Here is a 26,685-nt window from a genome sequence, read left to right on the forward strand (position 1 = left end):
AATTTGTATTTAATGTGTAATTAATGGTAAAAATTAAAATCTGTAATAGCTGCAACTGTTTTACACTGTTTAATAATTATAGTTGGTGCTTGTTAAAAATGTTTACAGGTTTTAAAAAACATTTACCAACCTAAAGTGTATCATGGCAGTAGTTGAGTTTTGGGATTAGTAAATTGTTAAATTTATTAATGTGTTTTGTGTGTCTTTACCCAATTTTTATACAGTTTTTATATCTTTTATAGAATGATCTTGAAGATGGATTTGGTGATGGAATTAGCAAGTTGGAAAGCGGACAAACAGATCCTCGAGGATTAAATGTCATCATTGGTCATGATCAAGATCAGCAGATTCAGGCACCTGTTCAAAACGGGAGTGGCATGGAAAAACCAGACAGGGTAGAACTGCAACCCATACCAGCTGCCAGTATTTACAATGTCTCCAAAATTATAAACAATACGCAATTCAAACGGGGAAGCACAAACAGCATTTCTGATTTTGAGCAAAGTTTTGCTGACAAGCCTATTGACAGTGCAGTTATCACTGATGAGGTTTGAAATTTTTTCTTTTATCTCATTTTAAGAACCAAGAAGTCTTGGAAAATATCCAGTCCTTTTTAATTTTAGAATTTTTAACGTGTGTAATGAAAGTTGTATCTGCTTGTTTATATTAGGTGTAACTTGACATAGTACTACAGTAAAATAACTGATTGCTTATTCTGTGGTTGTCACTTAGTATTGAGCTAAAGGAATTGATTCCAGGATTTCTTTTATTAATATCTCTTGATAAATACATCTGTCATCTCCTGAATTATCAGTTGCCACATTTGGACAATATATTTTACTTTTAGCAACATGACTGGTTTTGATCTTTCTGTGTCTCTAAGCTGTGTGACTTTAATTAGTGAAATATTATATTTATATTACTTATTTCACTTACTGTTCAGGAAAATTAAAATATAAACATTTCCATATAAATTATGTACAGTGACAGAGAACAAAAAAAAAAAAAATTATTTATAGTTTTCCAAAAATGTATATTGTATCTGTCTTTTAAAATATTTTATTATGTAGTGAATTAAGCCATTTTACTTTTATCTTGTTTATTTATTTCTAATTTCTTTTTTAATTTTCTGAATTGTTTTGCAGAAAGTATTTAATTCAGTAACACGTCAAGGCGGTGACCTGGTATTGATCAGACTCTTCGGCAACACTGTCTTTCTGTGTTTTTCTCCGGCCATTGGATTCAAGTTTGTTATTAAATTGGTACGGTCATTCCAGCATGAATAACTAATCATGTGATATTAACATAACTGAAAAAGAAAATACTAGTATATCTCTCTTGGCAGTTAGATGTACATGTGGTGCTAAACCACCATTACTGTGTAAATAATTTTATTGTTTTAAAATATAACACAAGAAATGGATTTTTGCTAAGCTTAATATTTGTTAAAATAACATGCAAAATAGTAACATAGGTTGACCACAAATATTTAATCTGTGGGCCCTTTAAATAAATACCTGCTAATTTGATACTTTTATAAATCCCACCATATGTAGATGAGCATCTTAGCATATATATTTTTTTAAGTAACAACATGTAGTGAATGTCTCCTGGTGACTACGTAAAAAAAAGAAGAACACCGTGAAGAATGCTTGTTAAACTTTAAAGATAGAGGCTATTTCATGTTTTGTTTTTGAGTACAATTTTTATGTCAATGTATTTCTGTTCTTCAGTCATCAGTCAGGAACTCGTTTGTGAAGAATTAACATATTTAATAAACCTTTCTTTTATTCTGCCAAGGCAACATATCTGTGTCAAAAACAAAATAATTCAATAAATCAAATTGGCATTAAATAATAAAAAAAACTTGTATAAAAAGATATTGATTTTTACACCCATACTAACTCCTATAATACTTTTTTACAATAAATTTGTAGGTAAATAAAAAGTTTTCTTAACAAATTACCATCAAATTGTTCATATTAAATCTTATTTTAATACGGACAAAATTCTGGAACAGCCACAGTATGCTGTTTCACCTGCATTCTTACAAATAATCAGTATTGCAATATACAGAGGCATAATATGCAGAACAGCACATACAGTTGCTTTACCTTATTATTCAGTTGCTTTCATCCCTCTATACCTGTACAATTTGGGATGTTGGTAAAACGCGGACCCGAACCGAACCGAACCAGATACGTATTGCACATGTTTTGTGTGTGTGTCTTTTTTGTGGGGGGGGTCATTTTTTTTTTTTTTAAATTTGTATTTTTTATTATACAGTCAACTCTCGTTACAACGGCCATGTTTGTCATATGCTTATATTGCTGTTATAAAGAGTTTGCCGGTATAACGATTTCGTGAAGAGTTATCTCCCTCAGCTAATTCGTTCACATTGCTAGCTTTAAAAAGTTAGAACACGTAATACTGTAATATGTAATAACTTACTAGGCCCTACAATAAATACTATTTTTTTAATAAGCAGTGACATGACTAACTCAACTCATGCATGTTTTTATTGCATCCCTACCCAAAACCAATGCACGTTTGAACAACACCGCTTGTGGTCACAGTTCTGTGCAATCAACCATAGCTAATCCGGTGTAAGCCAGTCGTCGCCTGCACATCAGAATGTCGCTGAAAGGTTACGGCTAATTGTCGAACCACTCTTCCTACTTAGGATGACATAATATGCCTAAGATGTGTTCAGTGATTCTTTGCACCGTTGTAAAGATCGAACAATACATGAAATAGACATGTTTTTTCACCGTAAATGACTGCCAGTGCCGGAACTCGAATATTCCGTTATAATGATCAGATTGAAACTGAAACACGTTGGTTCCCAGTAAAAGTGTGCCAGTACCCGAATATTCCGTTGTAATGGATACTGTAATAACGAGAGTTGACTGTATTATATTATATCGCATCGCAATACTACACTAACACTACACTACACTAACACTAACACTAACACTAACACTACACTACACTACACTACACTACACTACACTACACTACACTACACTACACTACACTACACTACACTACACTACACTACACTACACTACACTACACTACACTACACTACACTACACTACACTACACTACACTACACTACACTACACTACACTACACTACACTACACTACACTACACACTACACTACACTACACTACACTACACTACACTACACTACACTACACTACACTACACTACACTACACTACACTACACTACACTACACTACACTACACTACACTACACTACACTACACTACACTTACACTTACACTTACACTTACACTTACACTTACACAAGCTTGTCTGCGGGATGGAGAATCTAAAACATCCCTTGCTACTACCTAATTAATTGAATAGAGTAGTACACAATGTGGCGGTATTGGGTTTTCTCGCTCATTATGTGGAGTACGTCGTAGAAACACTCCTTCCCGTGTATACTAAGTGAACACATGGAAGTATTTAAATATTTTATACAGAAGCATAGGCGTCAGAAGATAGCAGCAACTGGGGTGTGGGGTGGGGGTGGGGTGGAGTTACCTATTAAATACAAGTTCATATTTGACATTTTAAAAAATCTAATTTAGAGTGTGCGGTATATGAGCCTGTTTTGGGGTTGGAGCGGCGTTGGTGTGTTTTCTACTCTGTCTACTCTGTTTGGGATATTTGTAGGGATAAAACCATTTACGGGTAACGTTAATAAAAAATAATAAAATAAATAAATAAACAAAGATCCTTCAAATCCTTACTTTGATAGCTTGTAAAATGGGGGGGGGGGGGGGGGTCTCGTATGGGTTGAAAGGCTACATATACTATATTTAGCCTCAAACGATAACATTGTCGCCTATGGGAAATGATTTGGTGTAGTCCAACCTATATTGGTTAAAAATTGTTCGTAACCAAACCTACTTTGTATGAAACGTACTGATCTTCAAAGCTTGAGATGACATGTATTAGAAATTATAAGATTTGGGCTTCACGTGTAATCCTTCTTTAGGAACTTGGATTTATAGAAGCCTAGAGAAAATTATATATCTTCTCAAGTTATCAAACAACGACTTGGAGATCAATACAAAACATGTTAGCCAGGTTATTTACATCCTCATGTCTATCATTGTATTGTCACTATAAACAAGATTATACTTTTGAAAAATACTTGGATAACATTTATATCCTGAAGTTTTGTAGTCCATTTCGTGCAAAATGTATATTATTCTGTTTCAGCCAAAGACTGATTACAGCTGTGACAAATAGAGTCATTGGCTGATTGACTGATTGATTGATTGATTGATTTATTATCCCGAAAATTACTATAGAGCCAAAAAAAAAAAAAAAAAAAGATAAACTAACAGCATAAAAACATTTTTTTAGGTATTAAACAAATTAAGTAAAGAGGGAATGCTTTCTTAACTATTCGTGTTTCTTAACTATTCACGGTTTTATTAAACGACGCGCCAAACACATTTTAATTACGGTTATGTTGGCATTGGACATATGGTTAAGAACCACAAAGACCAAGAGAGAAAATCCGCTGCCGTCACTCAGTGGGCTACTCCTACCAAAAAAAAGAGCAAGGGTTCTTTTATATGCACTTAGGTTTTCTTTGTCTGTGGACATTTTCCTAATTGCAGGGGTTGAAATTTAAAAAAAACTTTTGATGCAAACAGACTATAAATGTTGCTACTGTGGGTGAATAATACTGGTATTAATAAATGTTTACTTTATTATTTATAAATATTTATTTTATTATTGATTATTGTTTTTGAAGGTGGAGTGGAGAGAATTTTCTAAAAGAAGACAGGAAGTTCAAATTCCATTGGCACTCGGCAATTTCCAGTGGATGGTCAAACTGTTTGGGTTTGGCAAGATTGAACACAACAGAATCATTTATGCTGTTGTTTTTATGGAGTATGCTGGTGAGTTTTTCTTTCTTTTCAACATTACCTGTCCTCAAAGATGGGCACCTCCCCCCCCCATGCAAGTGGTTTGGTCCGAACATCCTGACAGCCAATGGGATGGCCTAAAATTCTTCTACTGTATACTCCCTGTAGTTTCGGTCATATGACTGTAATTTCCTTCTTTTTCTCTTCGCTGTCGCTTTCGGACATCTTTTCTTTGGCTCTGTTTTTAGAGTCAAACTTCGGGTTTTTTCGTGTTACATTTGTTTTATTATGGTGGATTAATTTCCTCCTTTGTCTTATTATGCTTATCGCTGTATTCTTTTTGGCAATTACACTTGTTTTAAGTGTTATTATTCCAAATTTACTTGTGTTGTGCCAGGTTACAATGTGCGGTCGCCATTTGCAAAATGGCATCTTTGTTTACCGGCTTTATGCAGTTCATGGTTGTTTTTCTTTCTATTTCACAGTTTGAAAAATATTTATTTTGTTGGACATTAGTTCAACACGTTTGTTCGGTCATGTACCTGCTGTCGAAAGATCATGTCGGGGGACGACCCACACGAGTTATGCCCAGGCTGTCAAGAGGGGACCCGATGTGACAGGTGTTCCGGGCTGTTGGCGGAAGTGTTCTCTGCCTATTTGAAGATTGTCGCAACGAGAGCTAGGAAGACTGAGTCATTACCAGCTCCAGTTTCCACCACTCCATCATCGATTGCAGACTCTGTCGCTGATGATTTTAAGTCTGTTACCAGCGTTGTTGAAGGAGACGTTGGCTTCAATGGCAGTCGTCACGTCCTTTATGGGTTCCAGTTCAGGGGCGGATCCAGATACGGCAGGTTCCGGCCCAGGGCAGTTTACATCTTTGGTGGTGCAGGTAGCACATCCAGTGGCTTCCTTAAGACACCCGTCCGATGGTTTGGTTTCCAGTAAATGGCCCGTGAAGACCACTTCCAAGAAAGAAGAAAGAAGTCAGCAGACAGAGACTGGTATACGAACTGAGAAGGTTGCATCATTGGCTCACCATTCGGTACTGTCGTCATGTGATAGTTCGAAGGTTTCTGGATCGTGAAGACCGTTTCCAAAAATAAAGAAAGAAGACCGAAGTAAGTGGATAGAGACTGGTACACAAACTGAGACAACTGTATCATTGGCTCATCGTTCGGTCCTGTTATCCCGTGATATATCGAAGGTTTCTGGATTGCACTGTAGCCGGGACCATCCACGTTCCATGTCTCCAACTCGGCAAGCACATCAGACCATCTTGCCTGTTCCAGGGTACTGAGGAACTTTACGGACGATGCGTCGACGCCTTTGAAGCTGTGACCGTAGCCGCCTTCGAAGCTGTGACTGTAGCCAATCTTCACAGCCTCCCACGGGCACTGATCTGCGGCTGAAGCGGCTTCCAAAGTTTCTGAGGGTTCATACTTCATACTCCTCTCGTGACCAGTCTGAGTCGTCATCCTCTTATCGGAGCCGTGCATGCAGTCGGTCTCTATGGCCTATTACGGGTCCCATGGACAGTCATCACCTCTCTTTGGCTGATGTTGGCTTCAAGGCTTCTGATGCATCCCGACGGAACTGTCCATGGTCTCAGTCTCCAGCGACTGACATTTCTTCCGATGGTCTTGCTTGTGCTCACATTGTGAAGAATTTCCACATGATGTTCCAGCCCCATCTGTGGTTGAAGATACGGAGTCCGCAGTTCATATGACGATGCGTGATTGCCTTACTGTTGTTATGAGATGTTACCATCGTTTCTGCATTCTCCAGCACTTTCGATGAAATGTCCCGTTCCGATGTTCACTACGGATATTCCGCCTGATGACAAATCGTTTTTCCATATACACTGTTGATCATGAGTTTGCCACTGTTGCTGTTGGGCCACGCAACCAGTTGTGCTACGTCATCGATTCGAAGTTATAAGCATTCCGGGTTGGTTCAAAAGAATACGTCAGTCCGTCTGTTGCTCAGTGAAGTTACCGACATATTCAGCAGGTTGATCACTACATCCGGTGGTGTTGCCAGTCAGTCACTACTTCCGCTGGCTCTGGAAGTTATCCAGTTGCCATCACGTGGGTTGGTTTTTTTTACCGCGACTGTTTTACTACTGTCCATTGTGGTTTATCACCCCTCTGACTTTCACTGTTGTTTTCACCAGAGTTTGTCTGATGCTGAGAAGATTGTCTTTGCTGCTGCATCGCATCAGGTGGTGTGCTGATCGTGGATACTAGCCATTTGATGTTTGCGTTGCTTCACATCCATGTATATTGGGAATATAGCGTAGCAGGTCACTATGCCATCGGTGGTTCTTGACTGTGTAACAGGATGACTGTTCCGATGTCCCGGTTCCTGCTTCACTGCACTACTGTTTCCTGTAGTGCCATTGCAAGATGCCTTCATTATGCCGTTTCTCCAGCATCTCGGTTGGGATTTCGGCCTTGTTCTGGTTCCTCTTGAACGATGGACGAAGATTCAATTGATGTCCTTCTAAGAGTGGCAGTCTTTTCGGTCTCTTGACGTCGGTGCAAGACTTGACACTACATCTGGTACAACAATCCACACTTGAAGCTCAGTTTGACCAGACGACCTGCAGCCCAGTCTCCGATGGTGGCAACATCGGTCGAATGTCTTAGACGGAGTCTCTTTGTGGCCCTGCCAAGTGACTCACCATCTCTTCGACGATGCATCTCTAGAAGGTTGGGGAGCTCATCTCAGCGACCAGATGTTGTCAGGGCTGTGGTCTCCAGAAGAATCTGATCTACACATCACTTTGCTGGAGATGTTGGCTGTTTACAACGCAATTCTTCACTGGCGTCCGAGGTTGATTGGAGCTTCTCTGATGGTTGTTTTGCCTGTACAACCTGGTGGACAGCATTCCTATGCAGATACATGCTCGACATATTCCAGGGATCAACTGAATGGATGCTGCATCCGGAGGCCTTTCAATGGGTGTGCAACCATCTCTGGACACCAAACATCGATTTGTTTGTAACACGGTTCAACCATCAGCTTCTGGTTTATGTGTCGCCAGTACCAGATCCAGATGCCATAGATTTCGATGCCTTGGCCATCAGCTGGGACCAGATGGACGCTTATGCCTTTCCGCCTCCAATACTGCTGCCCAGGGTGTTGCAGAGGTTCCAGCAATTCTTTGTCTTCTCTTGGTCGCTCCAATGTGGCCAACAAGAGTGTGGTTTCCAGACCTCATCGGGCTCACCGATCCACATCTCCTGCCTCTACCAGATTGGGATCATCTGCTGTGGCATCCCACATCAAGGTTACACTTTCCGCAGCCCCGCTTGTTCCAGCTTGTTCCGCTGCCTTCCTGTTGTATCTGCATACATCTCTGAAGCTCAAGGGGTCAACTGTTCCGTGTTACGTTTCGGTGATTGCTATGGTTCGTGATCCATCTGTCTACCATCCCTGAGATACACAGATGATCAAGGGTTTTAAGCTGGAAGATCAAGTCCATCGCTTTCGTCCACTGAAATGGGATTTGAATCTGGTCTTGCGGTGCTTAACATCAACACCATATGAGCCTCTAGAAGAGTCCTCCTTAGAAGCTTTGACACAGAAGACTCTTCTTGCTGGGTTTTGCTGTGCGTGTGTTTCCGAGATTCATGCCTTAGATGCCGACCTGGTTCGGTTTCACTGTGAGCGCAGTTCTGTTACCCTGGGTTTCCGTATGAACTTTGTGGCCAAGAATCAACTGCCTGATCAAGCGCCTCGATCATACGTGGTTCAAGCTTTATCATCCATTGTGGGTCCGGCTGATGTGGAAGATTTATCCTTGTGTCCAGTGAGAGCTTTGCATCACTACATCGAGAGGACTCGCTTATGTTGTCAACACCATACAAGATTGTTCTTTTCCTGTCACAAAAGTCACTTGAAAGATATCACCAAGAATACTGTGGCTACTTGGATCCGGTCTACGATCCTGTCTGCGTACCAGAAGGAAGGTTTGCCTGCACCTTCAGCGTCCTCGTCGTCGTTGAGGTTGCTGTTGATTCTAGGCTGCACACCGAGATGTCCATCGAATCGACAGATGAGGACTGCTTAGACTTTAGTTCTTTTGCATGGTTCACGCACTGGTGCAGGAACTTTTGTCTGGATAATATTTACCCTGCACTGCATGTGGTCGTATGTTGTCTCTATTGGGCTACAGTTCTTTGGTGTACTAGACAGAAAACATTCAGGGGGCTTGTTTAGTTCAATGGTCTGATGGATGCACCCCATCATGTTGTTGCTTGTTATTACTAACACTTCAGTATGTGGGAGGTTACATAACACCTGCATCCCTGGTGGCTACGTCTTCCTACCCTGTCAGAACCAGCATGAGATGTGGCTTACTGACTCCAGTTCTATGTGTTTCTAGGAGCCATACCTGCCACTGCTGACAGATGCCGCTTTGTCTGGTTGTTGTTACTAACATCACATGCATTGGTTTGTGACGGGCATCCGTTGGAGGAGGGCTTACCATGGTTGGCCTCATTCTTCCACTTGCCAGACTCCATCCGTTCTTGGGGAGATACCAGGTGCATCTGCAGATTTTGGAACCCACCACCATCTATTGAATGCTGCACTTGTTTAGGACAGGTAATGTTGAAGAGAAATGGAGAAAACTTGGAGTGTTTTCTCTTTTATAGATACATTACCTGTCCTCAAGGATTTATTCCTGCCCGAGCCTCCCCACTTCCTGTTATTCGTGCGATGCGCTCAGGAAAAAGAAGGAAGTTTTAGTCACATGACCAGAACTACGGGGAGTATACAGTAGAAGAATTTTAGGCCATCCCATTGGCTGTTGGGATGTTCGGATCAGACCACTTGTGTAGGGGAGGGGGAGGTGCACTTGTTGAGGACAGGTAATGTATCTATAAAAGAGAAAACACTCCCAAGTTTTCTCCATTGTACATGTTTATATAGAACATTACATGACATTCAGTTCAATATTATTTTTGGGAATGACTACATATAAAAATGATATCTAAATGAGTGAATGCAATTATTTTGTGTTTTTTCTCACGTTTATGAAGTAAAAGGCGAGAAATAGGTGTTACTTTTCCGTCACTTTTTGCGTTAAATTTTAACGTTAACAAGTTTTGTGTTTCTAGATGAATGAAATTTAGTTTATAGTTACACCAGTGGATGTTTATCACTGTGCACTGAAATATTTTATGCTAGGCAAGACATTTAATTCATTGAACATTTTTAATTAAAATTCTTTTGCATTTAGCTGTTAAGTATGGATCTAATCTATATTTAGTGCAGATATTTTAAATTAGTGTTTTTCTTTTGTCTTTTTACAGGAGAAACGTTGGAGAAAAAGACATGGTCTGTTGACAGAGCTCGTCAGTTGTTGGTGCACCTGCTTCAAGCATTGAAGGAAATGCATGAACTTAATATTGTTCATGGTGACATTAAGCGTAAGTAGCATTTGACTAACACTAATTAATTGAAGGTTACAATAAAGGTTAAGATGAAATAAGCATGATTTTTTTATTTTCCATTCAGTAGGGCGCTACCACCCGGAAAACAAAAGTAGGCTTACATGGGGGTTTTATTTTATCAGCAGTTCTTTTTGTCACACATTGATTAATTTTTATAAGAAGTATATGTTTACTTGGTGATCTAAAGAAGGGTGGTAAGAAGCCTGCATATGTTAGCCTGTTATATTTAACAGTTAAGGCATTTTTGTTTTCATACTCTCTTCAGTATGCCAGCAGAATAGAAAAGACTATAATAATTGTAACTTTGCACCCACTACATTTTACAGTAAATGTTCTGACTAAATCATTTTAAGATTAGATAAGATATTGGGTAATATATTTTATTTGGTACTTTGCCTATGCCTATTGTACACTTTGTTTCACATACTACTTACCCACTGCTAAGCATGTAATAATATATTGATTGTCATATACACATTTAGTTTAAACCATATTTATTCCTTTTTTTTCTCTCGTTTTTTTTTCTGGTGGGATTGGTCGACAGGCTACAAACCTATATTAGGACCTTTCCTTACATTTTTTTCAAACAAGCTGTGACAAGATGACAGACTAAGTATGTTTTGTCATATACACATGTATGCAGACAATGAATACAAACAATTTATACAGTATAACCTCGATTTAACGCCCATTAATGTACCAATATAATTTTGGCATTATAGTGAGAGTGCCTTGGGTTTACTACCAAACATATTTTGTTTGAAGTTGCTAAATGTCAACTATTTAAAACTAACAGACCATAACAAAATAAAAATAACAACAACCAGGTAAGAAATTATCAAATATTTTATGTATTTATAAACATGGTCAGTCAGAATGTTGATTCTCTTCTACAAAACAAAATTTTACATTTTAATGGCATCCCAGGCACTGCATGGCCACTGAAGGAATGGGCTCCGGTTCAGTGTCGGACTCTTCTTCCTGGTCATTGCACGGTTTGTTACAAGTTATTTTGACACTTTCAACAATCTGCTCATCACTGAGACTGGTAAATGTCTCAACCTCTTTATCAACATTGACAAACTCAGTCGCTGTTCATTATCGATAGAAAACCTGCGTGTACGTCAGCAACAAGATCCCGTAATGCTGTCATTTCATTGGCTGATGCTTCAAGCAACTCTGTTTGTGGCTCTCGGGGAACAACCTCTGTATGAATCCAACAGTTTTTAATAGTCGTGGCACTGACAATGTCCCAGGGTTGTTTCACCAAACGAATGCCGTCACTTGGTGGTAACTGGAGATCATTACCAGACCTGGAGTAATTAATCCATGAATGAAATAACAAATCAAATATGCCTATCTGTCACATGATCATCAGACTGTTTGTTCCTGTCCCGCAAACGCTAATTGGGCATGCATACCGCGGCAACCCAAAGCAATTGCTGCTAATTGCCATTCAATAACACGAAGCACATTTACTGTACACTACCAGTGGTCATCAGTGTTAAATTTTCACCAATCAACAGGTTAATTAAAGCACTATGATTGACTTCTGACCACACTGTTGGTGGTATTATTGAGGGGATTATAATAGTGTTCGGTTCATAAAGGACTTTGGCAGATGGCAGATAGCGAGGGTGGCAGTAAATCAAGGGAATTAAACAAGAGATACAAATGGTACTTGAACAGAAGTTGGCAGTAGGCAGGTTTGGCGTTAAATTGGGGGGGGGGGGGGGCAATAAATCGAGGGTACACTGTATATTTTACAACCGTTATGCTGTGCATAACATACCTGTATTTACATATGGCTAAATTATAAATAAATTACATGGCTTATGAAGGTGTTTTAACTTAGCCACCTACTTTATATAAGCAGCTTCTTTCTTAGAAACAATGAACACATAATAAAACTGTGTTGCCTCTGTAGGACTTAATTTGCATACTTCTTACAGTCACTTTTGTTATCGATGAGACAAAATCTACAATTGTTTCAATTTCCAGTGTTGGCATGTTTTAACACATGTTGAACAGTCTTGTAGAAAAAAAGGCATTTAATTAAGTTGCAAATAAATATTGGTAAATGAATGCCTGACTAACAATGAAAGTAACTATATATTTTTTGTTTTAGCTCTAAACCTCTGTTGGAGAGAACAGATGGTCCCAGTTTTCATTGACTGGGAATCTGCCAAAAACTCACAGTTTCCCATCAACTTTAAAGGTTTGTATTAGTAATAAAATTGATAAACCATTTATAGGCATGAGGAGTTTTAGAATGGAGGGGGAGTCAATGTTTTAAAATACCATTATGTGATGTTTCTATTTGTGTAAACGCTATATAACTGTAAATAAAATGTGTTGAGTGCGTCGTTAAATAAAACATTTCTTTCTTTCTATTTGTGTAAATTTGGAGATAAGATTTGAAGGGGAGATTTTGTGTTCCATGTTTAATATGTTTACTGAATGGCTAATGACATCTTGACCATTTTGAAAGTCTTTTTCATTTTGATTTACAAAATTTGCTGTTTATGACAGAAGCCAACTACAGTCTATAAACGTCTTGTCAGGAATAGCGTGGTTCTTAATTTAAGTCCAATGGGTTTTTAAGTCCAATGAGAATCCTAGAGAATACAAATCAGCAGGTGGTATGGCTATAAATATTATAACATATTGATGATGTTGATTAAAAAACATGGTCAAATTTTGTTGTACATGTGTGCATCTATCATGGCTATAAAAATAATGTCAGTAAAATTGATTGAAAATTGTGTGCTTCGACATTATAGTGGATCTTAAACCTCTTGAAGGTTAACTTTATACTACAAACAATAAGCTGTATGTTTTAAATTTATTTTACTAGGTATTGTGTATTTCCAATAACTTTTGCTTTCACGCAAACACTTGCAAAGTGTCTTACAAAATACATTCCAAACTTTATCCAAAAACAAGGATGACTTATATGTGACGTCATTTTAATGTTTTCAGTGTGTACACTATAGAGGAGGTATGGAAAATTAATACAGATTATTATTTGTGTGTCATACTGATTTTGCAAAACGGAGTGTCAGGATTATTGTATCCTGACATGAGTTTTATAAAATCAGTATGTTTCACAAGCGAGTGTAATAATTTCTTTATTATCCACATTATTCAAAATATTATAATTATGAATAACAAGCTAGGACCATGTCAAAATGTTTCAAATGTAACTAAAAGGAGACAACAAAATGACTGGACCATATCTTGCATACAGATACATACAGGACCAACAAACCTCACATGTAGGAACAACTTGGGATGGTGGTGTGTTGTGTCCTATTAGTAGGTCACTGTGACCTACTTTTCATGGTCTAATGCACATAGCAGTGAATCCTTGTCTGGATCATATCTTGCATCCAGATAGGACCATCAAACCTTACATGTAGGAATAACTTGGGATGATAATGTGTCACATACTATGTCACTGTGATACAAATAAATCAAATAATTTGTCTATATTCTGAACATCATAGGAAAATCTTGTTTAGCGAATTGAATCATACCTGTAACATATTCATTAATATCTATGGTTTTCCATCAAACTCCTGACGGGCGTATCATGTACCTCACTGGTACTCTTGTTCTTGAATTTCAAAGGAACTTTACGAATGTCACTAATCACTTAATAACCTGTGGTGTGTTTTAAGAATAAAGGTAAAATGATCACAGTTGTACAATAAATAAATAAAAAATAGTTGTTGGGAGTCCTGGGAAGTTGGTTTACGTAATATTAAAATTTTAAAAATTTAAAGTAAACTTTGTTTGAGATGAATTAAAAAAAAAGGTTTTACCTTGATTTAGTTTGTGAATCAAAGTCTGATTGATTAACACATATTTTCCTATTTGTCAAGTGAAGTGTTTTTAAATAGCCTATAATTTCTTTTATTATGCACATAGTTCAAAATATACAGGGAAATTTAAGCAGTATGACACACGTGTCATGAATAATAATTTTGCATGCACAACGAATGACGTAATTTTGGGAAACGATGTCATAACATAATGCAGCTACCAGTCTTAGCTCTGTGTAATCACTTGCCATAATGACATCATTTCTAAAAATTACATTATTTTGTTATCTCCTTCTAGATACATTTGAAACGTTTTGACATGGTCCTTGATAAATTCATAAAAATAATATTATGGATAATGTGGATAATAAAGAAATTATTACACTCATTTGTGAATCGTACTGATTTTACAAAACAAGTGTCCTGATTCATGTATTATCAGTGAGGGTAATAAAAGAATCTAGTGTTTTCCCTAGCTTGTTTTAGCATGGTGCGGCATCATGCCTCAGTAGTCTAGCACCATCTTGCCTTAATCAGCACCATGCTGCCTTGAAATTAAAGAAGCCTTTTCAGTAATTAATTCTAAAATTGCCTTTATAAAACACCCAAAAAGGTATTATTAATTAATAAAATATGCCTTTTATATCTTTTGCCATTCATTTATTAAAGCAAGCACATAAATTACATTAATGTTTATTTCAATTAATTTTTGTGTATTTTAATGAAATACAAGTGCCCCGAAAATGGTGAAAATGCCCCAAAAGTGTCTGGTCTACCGTGCCTTGCCAAATTTCTAGGTAAATCACTAGAATCCTAACACTCATTTGTATGACACGCAAGCTCGTATAATAATCTTTATTTCTTTTTTAATTTTAAACAGTGCAATCACTCATTAATCAGTTATATACAAACATTTGCCATGTTGGTAGTACGGGGTCACCCAATAAATTGTGTTGGTAAGGTTACAGCTTGGTAAGTTTCTTCAGTTGTTTTGATCTCGTCTTTTCAATGATTGCTTTTAAATAATCTTTTACGTCCAATGTTTAGAATATGATGATATTTTGTAATTAATAAGTTCCATCAGTCATTAATCTGAATGATCAGTTAATGTTGTATTGTGCTTTTAAGAATATAAACATGTAGGCCCGTATTTATAAAGGTGTTTTAGATAAAACACATTTTACCTAAAACATGTTCTAAACTAAAACACATTTTACCTAAAACATGTTCTAAAACTAAAACACATTTTAATCCATATTATAAAAAGTGTTTTAAGATAAAACACTGTTTCATTGACAATGCTGTTTTAGGGTGTATACTACCAAATCAAATCTCATAGACGACAGTAGTAACATATGTGGCTGAAACTCCTACCTGCAGCGTATCAATCGACATAAACGCCACAGATATAGATACTACTACCCCTCACCCTTAAAGTGAATCAGAAGAAATTGGTGCTAAAGCTGCTCATTTCTGAGATAACGGGTAGCGTCAGTGACTACCCTAGTTCCGCACAAAATTCAAGTACTTTTTTTTTTTACAGGTACCCCGTACATATTTCTCCGACACCATATAACTGTAAATAAAATGTGTTGAGTGCATTGTTAAATAAAACATTTCCTTCCTTTCATACATGTTTCAAGTACAAGGCTACTTGACACAGTGGTACTAGATGAAATAAAATTGCATACATATTTTGTCCAGATGAAACTAATGGTTTTTTTACAACCAAATCACCAAACATCACAGGATTTGTGGTGTTCACTTGTCTATCAAAAGTTGGGTACACCTCGAACTTTGACTCGGCCGAAAGTTATTTGGTTTAGTACTACCTATTTAGGGCTCTGTTTTAACTTTTAACACATTTTTAGGGTGTGTTAAAACACGTTTAAGCATTAAAATGCTTTTACATATATGGTTGTTAAAACGTGTTTTAGTATCAGCGTTTTAAACTTAAAACTGGTTTATAAATATTAGATTTTGTTAGAACATTGTTTTATCATTTTAAAACATGTTTTAATGTTAAAATACCTTTATAAATATGGGCTGTAGTTTTTTACATGAAATGCTTTTCTGTTAAAATGTTAGATGGTTTAAAAGTAGGTTGAACTATTATAAATATAGTAACAGAATGAATTGTGAAAAGAGGAAAACCAAAGCTGTGGTAAAAGGTGGGGTTTTTTTTAAAAGATTATTTAATTTGTTGAGTTTATGTGGATACTGATTGTTTTTAGATTGCTGTTAATTAAGAATTCACAGGTGGGTACTTGCTAAGCCTCTGGTCACATAACACCTTGACATGTAAGCTATTTTACTGCAAAACATCTTTTATCTGTATTTCAGGAACAGCAAATTGCAACCCTCCATGGTTCTCTCAAATTACTGCACTGGTAAGAGAAAATAAAAGCTGTGAAGACGAGCTGAAGACCCTGGATCTGTGGGCTGTTGGGATTACTGTTTGTTGCTTGATCAATGGCACTTTACCTTGGTCTGACATTCACTGTCCGACAAGACCGCAGCTGATTGAATATGTGAGATACTTTTATTATTTGTAGTTCTAATGACAAAGACACTTTAAAATAATGCAGATAATTTATAATTATTGTGGTTTATTCCTAATTTTATTAGATTTCTTACGGAAAAAAAATTGTGTTTGTATATTTGTTTGCCTTGAATGTTTCTGTTAATTCCAATTAATTTTTTAAACTACTAATTTTTTAAAGATTTATTTTGTATATAATGACAGACCTATTTGGTTTCTCCTGTCTCAGGCAGTGTTCACGACTGTTATATCAAAGGTCATGGTATGTGTTGTCATGTCTGTGAGAAAGTGCATATATAATCTGATCAGCTGCTGCTAATAGGAAAAACTTAGTGGGGTTTTTTTTTAAAGACTTTTACAGAATTATCAGATGTTTAATTAATTAGTGTATTCTAGTGGCGTTGTCAAATAAAACAAACTTTCACTGTGACAAACATTCCTTTCCTTTCTAGATTAAGGAACATCACAGAGAGATTGAGCGATACATTCCTGAAGTTGAATCCCCGCTGAGGGAAGTTATTAGAGGTCTCCTTCCAGTTAGTGGCAACATAGAAGATCAGATTTCTGTCATTAAGGCTTTGGATACTCTTCAGAATCCAGGTATTTATATTAAAAAAATTATAATAAAATTTGAAAAAACATAATGTGATTACTGTGATAACATGACGCTCAGAATTTGTCTAAACAAAATTGCCAAGAAATTATATCCAAAGAATGAAGATAATGTCAGTGTTAGATACCAGAAACACCAGATTAAGAAGATTAATTTAAATATTTGTTCAAGTTTGTGAATAGGTAAATGCCTTTTGACCAATCCCCAGACCACTACGGTTTTTGAACAGCGATAAATATTGTTTAAACCAAGTTTGTGAATAATTTTGTGCTATGTTATTCACAAACTTGGTTTAAACAATATATTATTTTAGAAAATGTATTTATGCTGTGCACATTTCACTGTTATAAATTTACAAAATGGTGTTAAATAATCATATAATTGCAGGTATTACCGTATATCTTTGCCTATAAGTCACATTTTTTTCATTAAAATATTATTTTATAACTTAGGGGTTCGACTATAAGGGGTCAGAAAACTACACCCAAAAAATTTGAATTTGGGGGAATGTATTGCAAGTTTTTATTGTTGAATTATCCCAGTGCTTATATAGAGGATAATAAACAAGTTACCAGTTAATATCAAACAAATGTCCGAAGTTAAATAATTCTCCGTTGTTACGAGCTTTAGCAAGTGACAAATGAAAATTATTTCACAAAGGATATAAATTTAATAATAACTGGTACCGAGTTTGTACAGTGCTATACGGTAACAGTCAAACAGTGTTCACCATCTATTAAGGACATATTCCCTTTGATGCTATGTGTAATGAGATTTGTTTGGAAATGGAATATCGCGATGTAGAAAGCAGATGTTTCAAAAATAATTTTCTTTTGTTTGAACAAAGTATATATAAACCATTTATGATTTTTATTTCCTGAAAGCAAGAAATACTTTAATATTCATTGGTAAATTTGTATGGGTTGACAATACAAAAATATGTTTTCAGGGCTTGAAATTAGGGATTCTACTTATAGGCAGGTGAAGATATACAGTACTATTTATATAAAGTTGTTTTTGGTATAAATGGGTCCAAAGTTTCTAATTCTAATTTATTGGTCCCTCTGGAAGAATAATACTTTAAAATTGTAGCTGTGAAAAATATGAGCTGTCAGTCTATTTTCTTCATCAATCAATACAAACAAGATTGATCAGTTAAGCCAAAGTTAGTTCATGGAAAATTAAAAATAAATAAATATATTACTTTAAACGTTTTTCAGCACCTGGCAACATTCCAACATCAGTTGCAGATGCCAATCCATCAATGCAACATGGAAGGAGACAGATTGACTTCCGTTTGCCAGAGAAGCCCATGTCGTATTCAAATGGTTTTCCTACACTGGAGCCCGACTCTGGTATTGCACCAGATATATCATTGCCTTCGACGGACAGGCATTATTGGGAGCTTGGAAAGGACCAGACAGTGCAAGCATGGCATGGTATTACAGTTTGTATTAGTAGAACATTCTTTGAAAATAATCCCAGTATTAATTATTCTTATTGATATCCTGTTGGTTAATTCCAGCTTTTATCCAGTATTGTTTTTAATTTCCAAGCTAGCCTTCTTGATTTTAAACCTTATTGACATGTATTCCCACTAATTTGTTTGTTTATTCTCCTGAGTTTTACACTGATGAAAAGACAAAGATTTAAAATATTTTTATGTACATTTAATTTTAAGGTGATTTCAGTGGAAACAATTTTTTTTTTATTTTTAAAACAAACATTGACTTACTGTAATCAACAAAAATATTAGTGGTGTTTAAGCTTCAGTTTTTGTTATAAGCACTACTTAAAAAGGAATAATAAATAAATGACATCAAGTCTGAAGAAAATTTGGTGTTTTGGGATGCTATTTATAAATCAAGCAAGATGTTTTAAAAATGTTGTATTGTTATTAGACATATAAGATAACAAGTCACATAACTGATTTGAAATGATTTAGCAATATATATATATATATATATGTAACCCGGGGCTGAAGTAATGACAACACTTCTTGTGATTCCAATGTTTTATTGTAGGCCTATTGGGAAAACTTATAAAATATAATACAAACATTAAATTTTTATTTTGTTTCACAACTACCGTAAACTAATATCCAGTAATTTTAATTGCTTTATTATTTAATTGACTCTAATACCATCTACACAAATATAAAACCCATCATTCAGCTAAGAACCAAACGACCAACAAACACCTACCAAATGTTCCTGACACTGAAATGTATACACCTTACAACACACCTGTCCAATCTAGTCTCAGTTTAGTCAACTGTCTTATGTTGTGCAAAAAATTTCAAGAACATGCATGTTAGTAGGGATGTGCTTTTATTGATGCAGACAAACTTTATCTTGAAAAACAAAAACAATAGAGAAAAAAAACAAGCAAAAATCAATACCACAGAAGCAGTAACAAACCTTTCCGGAAATTACCAGAAAAGTCTGAATTAAACGTAAACACTACTGCAGTACTTTTAACATTATGAATTTATGTACAAAACGATACTATACCCTGGAACATGCCAACCTTTTCACACACACACACATACTATGTAAAATAACATATTAAAAGAAGTTCATAAAATGACACAAAACATTGTTTTTAAAACTAAAGGTTCAGTTCTGTTGAAGACACAGTAAGTTCTTGACACTACGCACGAGCTCTGTTGACTCCTTTTGGTCTCTTAAAGCAGCACTATCTACACATGTGAATCTCACGAACACACACTTTTTTATTCTGCTAGCTAGCACACAAATAATTTACCCCACAACACACGAATCTATGTCGAACCAAAACACTGTCGAACACATGTCGGCATCATCGGGTTGTCACCTCAACGGCGAATGGAATTGACGTCGGATGTCCGGTTGTCCTCATCGGTTGAATAGTTTGTTAAACATGTTGGGCGCGATTTGTTACCCAGGGCTGAAATAATGACAACATTTCTTGTGGTTCCAATGTTTTATTGTAGGCCTATTGGGAAAACTTATAAAATATAATACAAACATTCCTTACAATCACACATATTAACTTTCACACTTCCGTGCACATGTATAATATAAACTCTCAATTAAGATAAAATTATTATATCACTATGTCCGAATATCAATATAAAATACTATTACAAATAAATATATCTTACCAGACATCCACAATGTCTATTTGATTAGACACTTGAAATGCAGCAGTGTTTAAAATATAAATATAATAATCAACTACTTCTTATTCTCTGCAGAATAATTAGATAAAATAGTTATGACTGTCTGCTTCTGATGAAAGCTGATCGTAATATGACAATTAGGAAAAATCTAGTTATAAAGGGCGTAGTCCAAAAGCATGCAGTGCATGTCTTGGTGTCGAGTCATCAGTCTTGCGTGAACTGTCATAGTCGCATGTGAATTAACAACTACTAACAAAACCAACACAATAAACGATGACCACTGCTAACACAAAAGTTGAAATAGACAACTGTTACAATAGTTAACTGTTTTATATTTAAAGATCGACTCCTACAAATTAGTTTTTAAAAATACTTAATATATTATAATTAATATTTAATTGAAATCTTTGATAATTAATAATTTAACACCTGGTTACATATATATATACATATACATATACATATACATATACATATACATATACATATACATATACATATACCGGTACATATATATTTAGTCTTCCTTAGTCTATACTGCAGTCAAATGTCTGCCATGTACAATATTAACTTGAAAAGTAACAAAAGTAAAGAGGATAAATATGGAGTATAAGCCTTTAAATAACTAAAGAGGGTACCTAATCTGATATCTTAGCAAGACATACAGTTACAGTTCTGTGTCTTGGGGGTTGTTATATGGTTATTAGTTTATCATTCTATACTCTTGAAAAAAGTAGGGGAACCTGAAATATTAAAACATATGTTTTGACCACAGACATCCTAGTAAAGAACATTCAGGTCTGTTTATCAACACACCGAAGCACATTCCATAGATTGCTCATGCATCACGCAGTTGCCCCGTACACGTGCATGGGATGTCATTCTCGATTTTGACAATTTCCAGGAAGGTCCATTAATCACTGTGAAACATTATTTCTGTCAATCTTTTTCATTCTGTTGATCATACAGTTGTTATTATTTTGTTTTTAGTCATTTTTATTGTTTGAATTTGCGATTTACTTTCAAATTTCACTTCTGACCCCAAATGTCCTTCAAGATCTTTGGTGGACATAAAACCTATTGTAATACTGAACTATCGGTTGTAATAATTTCTCAATTTATTCACTATTATCATATAACCATTCCCCACAGCTAATATACCTTACAATTTTGGCAATTGTAAATTTTTATTAGAGTTCCCCTACTTTTTTTTAAGAGTATATTTTAAACAGGTTTATTCTTATAACTGGTTATATTTAGTATGTGCAGATAGCTTTCTTAATTTCGATAACATTTCCACTTTTAAATTTTGTAGGTATTAGTATGAAGTTTCGTAATCGTGTATTCAATGAAATACCAGTGGGCATGAAGTTCAAAGACATTTTGAACATTCAAGAGATTGATGACGAAGTAAGGCTTTTGTTCATTTTTATCAAAAACATGTCAAATATTTGTACATCATTACGTATCATATTGAATACAGTATTTACAGAATACGAAAATGAAAAGTGAAAATATGTTTTATTAAAAAATGTATATTCCATGATAATGTTCACAAAAAAATGACATCTTTAGAAACATGTTTTGAAGGGTAGTGTCTTGTACTACATGCTATTTGACAAGTTTCATATTGTTCTTAAAAGGCAATAACTGAGAAAGGTAGAGTACGTACTAACAGTTTTCAACTTCTAAATTAGATGCAGATAGAAAAGTCTGCAAGAAAACCTTAGAAGAGATTTTGGAAAGAAAAAACATTGTAAAATCTACTTCTTTTTTTTCTGTTGAAATTGTTTTAATCAATCTATTTATTAAATTTGTCTCGTTTCCAGTTTTTTCTTTCTGTAACCATGTTAGTTGAACCCTTGAATTATCATTATTATATTCATGGATATAAATATCCTTAATAAATATTGTTTAGTTATAATTATATTTTGGGGTTTTTTACAGATAAAACACTTTAAAAGTGATACCAACCAAAATGGATGGAGTATTTGGCTGAAGGTTGGATGGAAACGCTGGTTTCTAAATGGATCCATGAGAATTAAAACAAACTTTGAAATAGACATTACTCCAGTTTAAAATTTGCTCAACAAGCCAATCACAACAGGCCTCAGGATTTGACATTTTATTGGAAACAATTTGTGGTTCAGTGCTCTGTGATCAGGGTTCGACAATTCCAAAGTGAATTTTTGGTCTGGGCTAGTGGAAATTATCAACTGTATTACTATAATACATGGAGCACCAGCTAAATCTTCTGTGAGAGCTAGTGACTTTGTCAAACATTTGTCGTACCCTGCCTGTGATCATTGGAACCCAGCAACTTTTCAATAATCATGGTAATAGTGGATTTTGGTAGATAACGGTGGACTTTCAGTGGTATGATTTTTGACAACGCTGTCGCAAATGATTGTTTCTGTGAAATCCACCAGAGGCCTGGATAAACATGCAGTGATCTTTAACTGCTATTTGTGAATTTTCTAGATGTGATTCATTTTGTTAAAATCTGCTTTGTATTAGTGGCTTTAGCTGTTAGATAGTTGTGTTAAATTTTTCTTATGTTTGTGTTTTTCTTATTGATTTAAATTAGTAAATGATGTTACACGTTAGGGAGGCGAGATTGGTGGATCTAACAGTGTTCATTAATGTTAGATCTAATTATTATTGAATGTTCTTACTCTGAAAAACACATTAATTTTTATGCAAACCAATGATTATCAAATGGGGCAGAGGGGTGGGGTGGGGTGGGGTGGGGTTGGCCACGTGCTTTACATTGAACTGTCAGAGTGATATAGCAGGATTGTTTTCAATGTGGTTTGAGAAGCAGAGAAAGCAGAGCTAGGATATTACAGGGGTAGAAACTAACAATTGCCCGTTTACCCTAGGCTATTAGAAATTGTTGGGAATGAGTACAATTTAAATGATGCCAGGCCATTTATGTTCCATTGTGGTTAGTATGCGGTTTTAAGGGATTTATTTTTCTTCAGGATGAACAGCAAATGTTGCATATCTATAAGTTACATGGTTCCAACCATTAATGGGAGGCATAGTAATTTTTAACAGGAATTATTAATTTTCTTAGGCAACTGATGGAAATACACCAATTACCATTAATTTTTTAAGTAACAGTAGCTCACATTTCTGGCTTCTGTTTTCAACTATTCAAACTTTAAAATTTCTTCATACATTTGCATGCTTCCTCCCATTTAGATAACTGTACTGTTCCCCCATTGAGAAAAAACATTTGCTACATTCCAGAAAATGCTATTTATTTAGTGTGAACATGTACACACGATATCTAGTGCCTTGTTGATTTGATCCAATGTGCCTGTTCTGTGTTTGACGTCCAATAACTGATGATTAAAAAAATCAATATTGTCTAGTGGTATTGTTAAACAAAACAAACTAAATGTTGTAGCCACTTTGTATGAAACTGCAAATGTCTAATTTGGCAATGGACAGGGTGAGTCCTGAACTATTGAAGTAATCAATGGTTGAGGCCTGGACTATTGAAGTAATCAATGGTTGAGGCCTGGACTATTGAAGTAATCACTGGTTGAGGCCTGGACTATTGAAGTAATCAGTGGATGAGGCCTAGACTATTGAAGTAATCAGTGGTTGAGGCCTGGACTATTGAAGTAATCAGTGGTTGAGGCCAGGACTATTGAAGTAATCAATGGTTGAGGCCTGGACTATTGAAGTAATCAATGTTTGAGGCCTGGACTATTGAAGTAATCAGTGGATGAGGCCTGGACTATTGAAGTAATCAATCACTGCTTTGTACACATCATTCATAATGAAAATATGTTTGTCAGTATTACAACGGGCTGATGAGACATATTTTCTGGTGAGTGGAGATGAATCTTGGAACTCTGCTACTAGTGAGGTGTATTGGACTTCGCTATTCAAAAGTAATAGAGATTAATAAATATAATTGTAAACACAAAAAGATGGTAAAAGAATTTAAATTAAGCTTTGTTGCATAATGTTTTAAAATATATATATTAATAAAAATGGTGCTTGTCATTAGAATACTGGATGTTCCAACAGTTGGTAACTGAGCAGGTTACGAGGATTAAATTATCAAAATTAACAAAAAAGCTGGAAAACTTTGCAGTAGGCCTACCTTGAAAAGTAATTTACATTTTTGTTTGATTGAAAAAGGCAGAATTCATTGGAATTCAATTTGTTTTACCTCTGATTGTAGTCATGTATTAATTTAAAATTCAATAATTTTCACTTATAGATTATATTAGCATTTTTTGGTTATTGTTCAGTGTGTATATACTGAAGGAAAGAAATAAGGGAACATGTAAATACATGTAGTAACAGAAAATATTGACCCTTTATTTTCAATATCAGGAAGTTAACCATGTTATTGACGGTCAATCCTACAGTACTAACAATGAATTTTACTCTTGATCTATTAAATTAAATTATTGAGTTAAATTTGATCTCAAATACCATATGTTCCCCTATTTTTTCCATCAGTACCGGTATATTTAACCATTGAGGAGAGTTCAACAGTTATGTAACACAAAATCTGGTAACATTGAAACCACTTTCCCATCTAACATTATGTAAAACCAGTCAACACCTGTTCGCCATATCCCTGCCAATGTGACCCACTATGACACATATTTGATTGGGAACATGTTAGCCTTGACTGGCTAAATTTTACTTTTTAAATAAAATTGAGACATTTTTGAAAATATTAAATAACTTTTGACACCTCGCCCCCTCTATCAAACTAATCCATGACGCCCCTTGCCCTGGAGTATTACATAATTGTTGAATGGCCTTTTTGTTTCTTCCTTTGATGTGCATTCATAAAGCTAAGACCATTTGACTGTTAAATTATACAATGTACTAACATAGGTAGATTTAGTTTTGTTAGTGTTTTAATTTTGCATAATAAGCCATTTTTTATTAAAGTTTTCTAATTGCATTGATTTATTAACTAGTTTTAAAGTCACATAGAGAAAATATTTGATCAGTCACAAATATTTCAACCAGCATAATTCACTTTTAATACTTTGTTCAGAACAAACATAACCATATTGTTTTGTGGTTTTACATAATGTTTAAAATTATTTACAGTCGAATTTTGTGGGGTCGAACACAGTTGGGCACAATCATTTCTTTGAGCCATCGGCTAATTTGAACGAAGCAATTGGTCACCTTTGCAAGTGTCCATGACCTTTTATGTTTTTAAATTATTGCTTAATGATATAAAGACGAAGTATATTTATTTGTTTATAAAACCGACACAAACGTTACTGGGTGTTACAATGCAGTATTTACATATCCAAGCAAAATTATTATTAAAACTTGCACATACATAACAGAGGCAAAATTGTTGCCTTACTTTACAAGTCCAACCCTTACATCGGGTACATTCATGTCTGTTATTGCTACTTGCAGCAACATCAGGTGTTAACAACAGCTTTGTAATCATTATTATCTACCATTCTATCGGTTGTATCACGGTTCAAAGTTTGTTTTGTTTAATTAATGACGCCACTAGAGCACATTGATGTATTAATCATCAGCTATTGGATGTCAAATATTTGGTAATTTTGATTTCATCTAAGAAAGGAAATTCGCTACATTTTTCCATTAGTAGCAAGGCATCTTTTATATGGACCATCCCATAGACAGGATAGTACATATCACAGCCTTTGCGGTGCACTGGCTAGAGTGAGAAATAGCCCAATGGGCTCACCGATAGGAATCGATCCCAGACTGATCGCACATCAGGCGATAGCTTTACCACTGGGCTACGTCCCGCCTCTTTGTAATCATCATCTGCCATTCTGTCAGTTGTATCATGGTCAAAAGATGATTGTGACTTGTGTCTTGTTTAAAATGCCAGTGTCTGTATATTCCACGTATGACTTGTTTAAAATGCCAGTGTCTGTATATTCCATTCTGTCAGTTGTATCATGGTCCAAAGATGATTGTGACTTGTGATGGGTGTAATCTTGCTAAAGCATCTTGTGAAGCATTGAACACTGAATTGACACTACACACGATTCACAATTTGTTCAGGCTCTTATCAATGCACCTACATATATTTATGTACCGGTATGTAAGAAGTGACACCGAAGAGCATATTTCAATTTTAATACATTTCCAGTTCAAGTGAATTATTATTAATTACAATGACTTCCTATT

At 35.4% G+C, this 26,685-nt stretch overlaps 1 protein-coding gene across 1 annotated transcript in view; it reads left to right on the forward strand.

Moving 5' to 3' along the window:
* LOC121373999 overlaps positions 1-26,119 on the forward strand; it is a 63,661-nt gene extending 37,542 nt beyond the window's left edge. Inside the window, exons 5-14 of the mRNA XM_041500860.1 lie at positions 243-548; positions 1,146-1,262; positions 4,787-4,934; positions 10,226-10,342; positions 12,495-12,584; positions 16,537-16,724; positions 17,188-17,335; positions 18,569-18,787; positions 21,827-21,921; positions 22,459-26,119. Of these exons, the coding sequence (XP_041356794.1) occupies positions 243-548; positions 1,146-1,262; positions 4,787-4,934; positions 10,226-10,342; positions 12,495-12,584; positions 16,537-16,724; positions 17,188-17,335; positions 18,569-18,787; positions 21,827-21,921; positions 22,459-22,590 (1,560 nt within the window). The 3' untranslated portion in view covers positions 22,591-26,119. The remainder of the gene's footprint in view (positions 1-242; positions 549-1,145; positions 1,263-4,786; positions 4,935-10,225; positions 10,343-12,494; positions 12,585-16,536; positions 16,725-17,187; positions 17,336-18,568; positions 18,788-21,826; positions 21,922-22,458) is intronic.
* The last annotated feature ends 566 nt before the right edge of the window (positions 26,120-26,685 follow it).

Source organism: Gigantopelta aegis, chromosome 6 (assembly GCF_016097555.1).
Source record: "Gigantopelta aegis isolate Gae_Host chromosome 6, Gae_host_genome, whole genome shotgun sequence".
NCBI lineage: Eukaryota > Metazoa > Mollusca > Gastropoda > Neomphalida > Peltospiridae > Gigantopelta > Gigantopelta aegis.